Genomic DNA, 9743 nt, shown 5'->3' on the forward strand with positions numbered 1-9743 from the left:
GGGCTCCCGCGGTGGCCGGGAAGTGACTCTTCCTGGCAGAGGGCGGCTTGAAGCGCAGAGCCTGAAACCAGAGGAGAACGGGCGGGGCGCATAAAGGGGCTCTGAGGGGGCTCTAACCACCCTGGGCCTCGAGGGCACACCTCAAGCCCCCATGCGTGTTGCTCACCATCACCCAGCCAGGGCTCCTGGGGGCTGTGTCTCTCTGCTCGGGCTGCCTTGCTTCTCAGCACCCCTGCGGTACCCCCTTCCTGACTGACATCTTTACTCATTCCGTACACTAGGACACTTCGTGAGGGCTTATTTTCAGTCGCCAGCTCCCTGTCTGTGGCCTCCCTCCTTCCCCACGAGCAGGCCTTGGATTTCCCATTCCTGGCTCAAGTCTTCAGGAGGCAAGCCCAAAACAACACCAGAAGGGAGAATGGGGCCTCTCGGGTGGATTCTTGCAGAGCTACAAGCAGGGTAAAAGAGTACAGGGTAGAGAGCTGCCTCCCCCCTTTCTGGGCTCAAACCGCATGGAATTGCCCCACTGTCTACAAGCCCTTTATGGAGCATGTGGGAGCCAGGAGCACCCCTCTTCTGGCAACCAGGACCCAAGTCCCCCACTAGGTCTTTTGGAAAAGGAGAGTTTTACCCTGAAAGGGCCGAGCCACAGAAGGGCTATGTATGTGACAGGAACTGGAGGAGGAAGGAGGAAAGAGGCACTGGCCAGGGACCCTCTAATTTGTCATTCTGCTGCTCTGAACCGCATTTCCCAGGCTGGGATCTGAGCTGGAGATCCAGAAGTCTAGGGGGGCAATGAGTTGCAGGCAGGGAAAACAAACCCCTTCTTTGTTCTGAGTCTCCCCAAACCAAACTGAGCCTCCAGGAGGAAGGCAAGAGATAGGACCCGTGTCCTACGAACACCGACACTGACACGTGGCTAAACAGCCGGCTACCTTCAGGGTCAAGGACTGGGGCCAACCCAGGTTCCCTGGTTCCATGGAGGCTGTAATATCCACAAAAGTGGCCCTCGGCAGCAAGTGGCAGGTGGATGCCATTGGGCAGGCTTCAGGACCCTTGTCCTGAGACACTGGGGACTCTGGGAGAGATGTGGTTCTGCCTTAGTGTGCAGTCCTGGTTCCAAAGTTGACAGTCCGTCTAGTGTGGGTCTGGCATGCTGTCCGCACTGGTCTCAAGCCTGGTTCGCTCCCATATCTCTTTAGATCATTTCCCCCACCCCCGAGGCCCAGGAAACGGACAGAAAGGGCCTTGTTTATTCTTCCAGTGGCCTTTTAAACACTTGACTCTTGGAGCAGCTGTTTATCAGGTGCTGTGGGACCAAAGGAAGCTCTGGCAGCTCGACTTCAGGGCGCTTATCAGACAGGGAGACCGAGGAGCCCTCAAGCCGGGATCACACTCCTCTCAGAGCTCCTTGGGTCTGGGTAGCAGAAGGAAAACTATCACACAAGTGGTGTTTGTTTTCCTAGCAGAAACTTATGCTAACCGTGTGTGTGTGTGTGTGTGTGTGTGTATTAGAGACAGAGAGAGATACCAAACACTCGGCTTTTTAGGAGACAATGTGGGAGATCAGACGCCCCTCAGCCCCAATCCTTTGTTGTTTCTACATTCCTGGGTGCTGTGTCCTCGGCAGGTTGCTTAACTTCCCTGAACCCGCAAGACCAATGGATAAATATTTACGCTCCACCTCTCTAGGCACTAGAAATGACGAATTCAAGTTGTGCCTAGTCCTGCTCACGTCGAAGCACAGCTGTGTCTCAGGGGGTGCTGACAGGCAGCCTCTTTAGTGCCCAGAGGTAGACTAAAGGTGAATAGATGGGTGTTTTCCAGGAGCCTGGCTGGTGGTCCATGGCCCAGCAAGGACCTTTAAGAATTAAAAGATGTGTGTCTGGAGGAGTGTGGCCAGAAAGGAGCCATTAACACCTGCCCCAGGGCTCCACCTGCCTTCCAGCCTTGTGTGGGGATCACCCTTCCCCCCCACATGCTGTGACATCATCTGTGACGCTGTGCTGAGATCACAAGTCACCATCAGGACCCCACATCTAGGCTTTCTCGGAACACCTCCCTGCCAAGCAGCCCAGCCAGCGGGCGCTAATAGCTTGGAGCCTCTAACAGCTTCTGACCACAGTGCAGCCTGCTCCCTGCGAGCCCTTTGAAGGCTGCACTTCCTTTGCAAACTTGCTTTGCATATTCTGGTCAGAGCTGAATCAGACTGGCAGGAATTAACCATCGGTAGCAGCCTAGATGGCTGCCAAGGCGTTGCCGGTGACAGAGGAGGGCTGCTGGGGATGTGACTCTACCTCAGAGCTGTGGGTAGGGACCCAAGAGGCACAGCCAGTCCCCTCCCCTCATCCCATTGTGAGCGCAAGAGGAAATCAGGGAAAGAAGGCTGGAGTCATTTTTTTTCATTAAAAAATAGTGCTCTTTATTATAAATTACTGAAATGTTTCTTTTCTGAGTATAAATATAAATATATGTGCAAAGTCTGAGTTGAACTGGGATTTGGTTGAGTTTTTCAAGCATCTTCAAACAGCCTCAAAGGCCTGAATGGGGAAGGGGCAGGCTGGAGGTGTATCTTTATAAAAGTGATTGAGGCAAATTGTAAACATTATTCAAAACAACACAGAGAGCAAAAAGCCACCCCAACACACAGCTGCCCCACCCAGCCCCATACCTGACTCAGAAAACTTGGTTGTTTCTCCCCAAAACAAGACCAGTTCCAGGTAATTCCATGGCTGCTGCATTCCTGCGAGTGGCCACTGCTGGGTGGCAGGTGAAGGTTTCTCCATCACCTCCTGCCTCCCCCTTACCCCAGGTGAAGAGGGAGGCCCTGGGACCTGCTGATCCCACTGACCAAGAGGTGCCTAGGACTGGCCAATTTCTTCCCAGCGATCACCCAGGAGTCTCCTGCGTGCCAGGGTCTCCTCCCTGCACCCACTCCCCCTGTCCTGCAGCCACGGGGGTGAATCCCTCAGCTCTTCTGCCTGTTGGCTGTGGTTGGCTGTGTTTGGCTCCTCACGTGCCAATCCCTATCCATGGGACAGAGGGCATTTAAGGCAAGTCTCCTAGCCAGACATAGGAGAAGCAAAGAGTCCCACATCTTTTCTAAGGAAACCTGGGCCCCAAGGTGGCTCATCTGTTCACCTGCCCCCCTCTAGTGTGGGAAAAGGTGGCCAACTGACCCATCCTTCCCGTGCCATTGACTTTTACAACGGAGGTTTCATTAGCTGCCCAAGGGAGAGAAGCCTGGCACCAGAATGGCTCTCAGCAGGTCACCCCTTGCCTCTCTCCCCAGAGCCAGGAACCACCAACTCCTCACCGAGGCTGGGCAGTGCCAGTGGTCATTTCTCTGGCCAGCCTGCCGCCCTCTCACACCCTCTTTCTTCTCTTCCGTCTTTCCCCCAGGCCAGGCGCCCACTCAGGATTAAACCAAATCAAAGCACAAACAAGTCCTGTGGGAAAGTTTGAAGATTCCCCTGCAGTTCTCATTAGTCCAACACTCGAGGTGTCCTCCCACCCTCCCTCCGCTCCCTTGGGAAGCAGAGGGGATGTGGAGGAAGGGAAGAAGAGGAGAGTCCACTTGTCAATGCTACTGTCCCACCAGGCCAGCTGGCTCCTCTTGAGAGAGAAGCTGGAGCCAGGGAAGGAAAGCAGGTGGCAACTCCCCCTCCCCTCAGACACATTCCGGGTCCTGCCTGCCCCACTCTGCAGAGCGGAGGGCAGGAGGAGGAAGCCTACCTGCCCCTGGCTCACTGAGAGCTACTGACCATTGGGGCTGGATTTTTGTGCTTGTGCCATGTGCGGCGGAGGAGAGGTGGCTGACTCAGGCCCCCCTCTAACCACTTTGCTCTTTAAAGCGGAGCATCATACTGGTCCAGGAACTCCCGAATGGGTCCAGGCAGCTGGGTCACTTTCTCATAGGAGTCCAGGTGGCCATTGACGGTCTTCCTACAGAGATGCTGGAGGGTGGCCACGTTGGAGGAGAGAGGTCGGCTCAGTACCAGCGGAATCTTCTCGCCCCCAGAATAGATGTAGTAAGCTCTTTTGGGGGTACTCCCGGGGAGCGCCTGGGCAGGTGGCTGCTCCGGCACCTCGGAGGAAGGTTCCGTGGGTGGCAAAGAGAAGGAGGAGGTGGCCGGGGGCGGCATGTAGTGGTGCACCAGCTTGAGTACACAGTCGAAACGGGGCACTGGCTGCGTGCTCCGAGGGTCACTCTGCAGCGAAAAGCTGCCCCCCTCACACTGGATGCGTAGGTTCTTGGTCCCTGACTGGGTCTTGACGCTCAGCGTGAAGAAGTGGCGCTGGTCCGAGCTGTCGCGGATAAGAAAGGTGCCCGCGGGCTCGGCGCTGAGCAGCAGGTTCGCCTCGCCGCCGGTCACGGCGCTCCAGTAGAATCCGCTCTCCTGCAGCTTGCGCACGGCATTCACCACCAACTGGTACTCGCTCTTGGAGCTGAAGGTCTTGAGGCGCAGGCTGGTGTCCAGGGGGCGGCTCATCCCGGCGGCGGGAAACTTGCTGTGGGTGACCATGGCGCACGGAGCCAGCGTGGATCTGCGCGGCGGTGGCTGCAGCTGCTTCGCGGCCTCAGCACAGCGGCCGCTACCGCATCCCGGGTGGCTGCGGAGAGAAAAGCGCCCAGAGCGTGAGTGCCCGGAACCCTCCAGTGTGCCCGGCCCTCCAGCCTCCGCCGTGCGCCCGGGGCACCTGGTTGCCCCTCAGAAGGCCGTGTCTGGGACCCAGCCACCTCGCGGGGCTCTCCGGGCCTCGGTTCCTGTCAGCCAACCCCAGACAGTCCTTTCCCCAGACGCCCCGGGAGAACACCCGAGAGAAACTCGCGAGTGGAAGTTGGGTCTCCAGGAGCACTGCCAGGTTGGGGAGCGAGACAAGAGCCCCAGGGACGCTCAGGGCGCCGCTCAGTCCGGTGTCCTCAGTGGCGAGGACGAAAAGGGGGGTGACAAACCCGAGATATGTGGGAGAGGGAACTGGAGAAGCCCATGGGCCCCAGTCCGAGTATTACGGGAACCCTGGATCTTCGGCTCTCATCCGCTCTGCCCCCTACCTCGTCCCCTCCCTACCGGGAATGACCCGGGAAGGGGAGGAGAAACCGGGAAAAGCTCCCGAGCTGGATCGAGGCCCCCACCCTTTGCCACAACGCGCCCCTCCTTCCTACCTAGTCCCGTAGCGAAGTCTCGGGCCTTGGGGCTGAGCCTCCTACGGTCCCCAAGGCGAGGCGGCGGCCAGCAGTGGCCCGCGCTGCGCCCAGATGTTGGCGGTCGTGAAGTCCACAAAGGGGCTCCCAGTGCGTGCGTCCCCTCTGGCTTCGCTGCACCCGGGGCCGATCAGGCGCGCCCAGGGATGGATCAGGCAAAGGACCCGGACGAGGGGCCACGACAGAGAGCTGGGCCGGGCAGGGGGCGTCCGGGAGCCCGAAGAGGCAGCGGTGATGAGAGCGAGAGAGCCGGAGAGCCGAAGAGTCTGAGTTAGAGCCGCCGGCGAGGCCGCGCGCGCGGGTATTTACGCGGCCAGCTTGCCCCGCCCCCCGATTCCTGGAACTGCGCGGCCGGTCTTCTTGTAATGTTTAGTCACTACTCTGCACTGAAAGGCTGTGCGCGGAGGGCGAGGGAGGGGCCGCGGGCGGCCGAGGGCGGGCCTGGAGCTGGGGCCTCCAGGACCCGCCGAGACTCACGGAGAGGGAGACAAAGCGCGGCGCGAGCCTGCCCGACCGGCGGGCGCGGCGCCAGCCCTGGCCGAGCGTTCCTGGCAGCGGCCCCTCCCCCGCGCGCTCCGCCCCCAACTTCTCATTCACACTTTCCCCCCCCTCCCTTCTAAGAAGGCTGGTTTCTGGCAGAGGCGGGGGCTCCGCGATGGGAGCGCGCGGGCAATTCTAGGAGGCCGGCCCGGAGAGGCTCCCCGGCACCCCTTCCCTTTTTCTTAGACCCTGGGTGGGGACGCTCCCCTCGCTCCCACCTAGGCTACCCCTAGGTCCTCATTTGCAGTTCCAAGCAGCCCGTGTAAGCCAAAAGGGATATTGGGCCATTCCTCAGCCAACTCACTGGAGACCTAGGAAGTGTGTGTGTGTGTGTGGGGGGGGGGGGGGTTCGCGACTGTGACCTGTGGACAGGTCCAAAAGATGAAGCTGGGAGATCCATCAGTGGAGGAGACACCGGCTTCGAGGCAGCTACGGGGTCTCGGTTCACCGGCCCACTGCCTGATTCTTTGGTGACAGACGTGGGTGTTGATACCCAGTAGGTGGAGGAAGCCGTTAACTACCTACCACCCTATCACTCATCTGGGTCTCCCAACCTGCCTGGTGAGCTGGATCGGCCCAGGTGCTCTCGGCGCCGCGAGGGAGGAAATCATGACCCCCAGGTCGCGCCCGAGTCCGCTAGAGGGCGCACTGGAGTCTTGTAGATGAGCAGACTTTTGCTGTTTCCCAGGCCCTGGAGAAAGGAGTTTGTGGGACTCCTCATTCAAGAAGAGAAGTGGGCAACCTGAGAGGCGGTTCACCTTCCAGGCCAGGTTCAAACCTGAAATAAATGTCGAATAGGCAGAAAGTCCAAAGACCAGTTGTTACGGATTCAGCCCACTGCCAAGTGGCCACTAAGGTGTTAGGATGGACCTTCCCTTGCTCCTAAGAGTTAGGGTATCTGAACTTTTCAGGGATTGGGGGAAGAGGAGTATTAATAAGAGCAGGTGATTGAGGTGAAAGGTTGACTTGCTCCTGGTCACGTGAATACCTATAAAGGCCTCGCGGCAAGTTTTGCAACAGGCAGTAGGGTGCTGGAGCCGCCTGAGAACCAGCTAAGTGAGCACAGAGAGGCTGCTCTAGGTGGTTCTGCCCCGCCCTCTTAGATGCCACAGACTTCGTGTAAGACCAGTCTTACACTAAGGGGGGAGTGTGCTGGCTACACGCTACACACACAGGATCTTGGGCTTGAGGAGAGGACTGCCAGCTTCCCTTCTTGCGGAACTGGTAGGCGCCTCATTATCTTGGCCCGCCGTGTCCGGTATGCTTCCTGATGATGGGGGACTGATATAGACTCAGGCAGATGCACAGCCTCTCCGGGCTCAGACTCGTCTTCTGCTAAATAGGAATGGGTATAGCAATGCACCCACCCCAGAAATCCCGGTCCTCAAGAGGCTTTGGGGGACCTCATTTAAAATATCTCACAGATGTGTTCTGACGGACCAGACCTTGTTCACACATGGAGATATCTTGTGAGAGCCGGTCCTTGTCTTCAAGACACTTGCCGCTTCTGAAATGGATTCTCCCTTTCTCCGTGAACAAACCCTGATTCACCTCGTCCAGGGAGTGTTACCCAGCAGCTGCCTTCTGTGCTGAGGGCAGTAGAGGACAGGGAGGACTCTCAGGAAATAGCCATGGGGTTAATGGATGGGAAAATGCTTTGTAAATGACAACGCCCAACACAAGCCAGGTTCATTCAGCCGTTCCACAAACCCTCATTTTGTGCCTGACCCAATGAGACACTGTGGTGGTTCCTGAGGCGGGGTAAGAGGGAAATAAAGAGGCCGGAGAAATGGCCTAAGAGCACATGCTACACTTCCAGAAAACCGGACTAGTTCCCAGCACCCATGCAGGATGGATCATCGCGGCTTGACCTTCACAGGAACCAGCTGCACTGATGCACACATGCCACCTCCCCCCCCACATACATAACTAAAATCAAACAAATCTTGGGCCTTGCTTGGTCATGAGAGTGCATGCCTTTAATCCCAGACTCTGGAAGCAGAAGCAGGCAGATCTCTATGAGTTCAAGGGCAGCCTGCCGGACACAGAGTTCTAGGTCAGCCAGAGCAACATAGACCCTGACTAAATCAAATAGAAAAATGAATCCGAGAGAGGGGAAGGGTAGGAGATGGTGCTGGAGCTTTGGAGTCCTGTCCTGTTTGTAGGGACTCTTTCTTCTGAACGAATCCTGACGGGAGATGCTGCCCAAGAGACCAGCAGGGAACTGTACTTGGAGTAGAATGCAAGCAAGAGTACAGGCCATTTGAAGAGGGGAGGTGGGAAGATGGGACCAGCAGGCATGTCTCTGCTCTCCCAGCATGGATCCTGTGGCTAGAGAAGGCCAGAGCAGCAGACGGGTGGGTGAGCTGAGCGCCATGTATGGGCTTAGGAACCTAAGCCGTTCCTTGGCTCCATTGCACGGTAGCTGTGTGACACGGTAGCAGTGTGTCATTGCTGACTCTGCATCCCTTTCCTTTCCCCCTGAGTTCCTGTGAGGTCTAAGGTGCTTAGGACACAACCTTTGAGGCTTCAGATGTGGCTCAGCTGATAAAGTGCTCACTGTTAAGTCTCAATCCCTGGGACGAATGGTTGAGGCCACTATTTAAGGCTTACCCAGCATGCAGGAAGCCCTTGGTTCCATCCCCCAACTCCCGCCTCCCACTCCCCAAGCAAGATGTCTTTGTGTGGTCCTAGCTGTCCTGGGACTCTCTGTAGACAAGACTAGCTTGAAACTCAGAAGCTCCTGCCCTTGCCTCTCGGAGTGCTGGGATAAATGGTGTGTGCTACCACAGCCTGGTTCAATTGTTTTAAATATTGAGGGCTCTTTCCAGATGCAGTAGAGATGCCTTGAGATGGATTTTAGGCAGCCAGGCCTTTTAATAACATTGGCCGCTTGCATTGGGAGAAGCTGAAATAAGATCCAGCAGCAAGAACCCCGAACAAAGGAAATGCCTTACATTTATAGGCTCTGAGGATAATCGGCTCTGAGCTTAGACGGGAAGGGGCTCTGAGTTTAGCAGCCTAGTGAAAATCCTAGACAGGGCCTCAGATCATAATTCAGGAGCTAATCCTATCACCCACCCTACCTTCGGAATGCTACCTGCTCGGGCTTTAGAAGCTTAGGGTACTTATTAAATAGGGTCTAAGGCCTGGATGGTCTCTACAAGGGCAGCCTGCAGGATCTAACGAGCAGTGGATGGAACCCCGACTGGTGGCTCTATAATCCCTGCAACCAAAAGACAGGGGCAGGAGGACCAGAAATTCAAGGTCATCCTAAACTACCCGGCGGAGTTTGAGGCCAGCCTAAGCTATGTGAGACCCTGTCTCAAACAAAACAGCAACAACAAACACATCCCAAGGGGCCAGAAGGATAGCTCAGTGGTTAAGAACACTGATTACTCTTGTGGAGGATCCAGGTTCAATTCCCAGCAACTTCATCACAACTAGCTAACTCAAACTCCAATGGAGAGGTGATATCCGATAGACTCTTTTGGCCTGTACGGCTACCAGGTATGCATGAGATACTTATAAATGCACTCAGGCAAAATACTCACACACATAAAATAAAGACATGCAAAATGAAAAACAGGAACAAATAAAAATTTACAACCCTGTGCCAAGATGAAGCTAAACATATCCTTCCCAACCACCAACTGTCAGAACGTGGTATCACTGGGGTGGATGAGGAACGAAAGCTCTGTACCTCCCATGAGAAGGGCATGGCCACAGATGTGATAGCTGCTGATGTGGTAGGAGAAGAGGGGAAGAGTTGTGTGGTTCGAATCAGCGGTGGGAACAGCAAGCAAGGTTTTCCTCTGAAGTAGGTGTCTTGACCCAGGATAGAGGGGCCTGCTGTTGAGTCGGGGAGTTCTTGGTCTAGACCAAGGGGAACTAGAGAGAGGAAGTGTGGGTGCGGGTGCATTCAGGATGCATTGTGGACTCTATTCTCTCTTTAAAGAGGATGATGTCTGACAATATATTGCTAGAGAGTCCTTAA

At 56.2% G+C, this 9743-nt stretch overlaps 1 protein-coding gene across 1 annotated transcript; it reads right to left on the reverse strand.

Annotated features, from left to right (window-relative positions):
• Positions 1–2420: 2420 nt before the first annotated feature.
• Positions 2421–5471, reverse strand: Socs3 (suppressor of cytokine signaling 3). Its single transcript, XM_057775339.1, has 2 exons — positions 5168–5471; positions 2421–4614 (listed from the first exon to the last, which is right to left on the reverse strand). Exon 2 carries the CDS (start codon positions 4524–4526, stop codon positions 3849–3851), a length of 678 nt encoding a protein of 225 aa, XP_057631322.1. The 5' UTR covers positions 4527–4614; positions 5168–5471; the 3' UTR covers positions 2421–3848.
• Positions 5472–9743: the final 4272 nt, after the last annotated feature.

The sequence above is a fragment of the Chionomys nivalis genome, chromosome 7, assembly GCF_950005125.1.
Source record: "Chionomys nivalis chromosome 7, mChiNiv1.1, whole genome shotgun sequence".
Taxonomy (NCBI): domain Eukaryota; kingdom Metazoa; phylum Chordata; class Mammalia; order Rodentia; family Cricetidae; genus Chionomys; species Chionomys nivalis.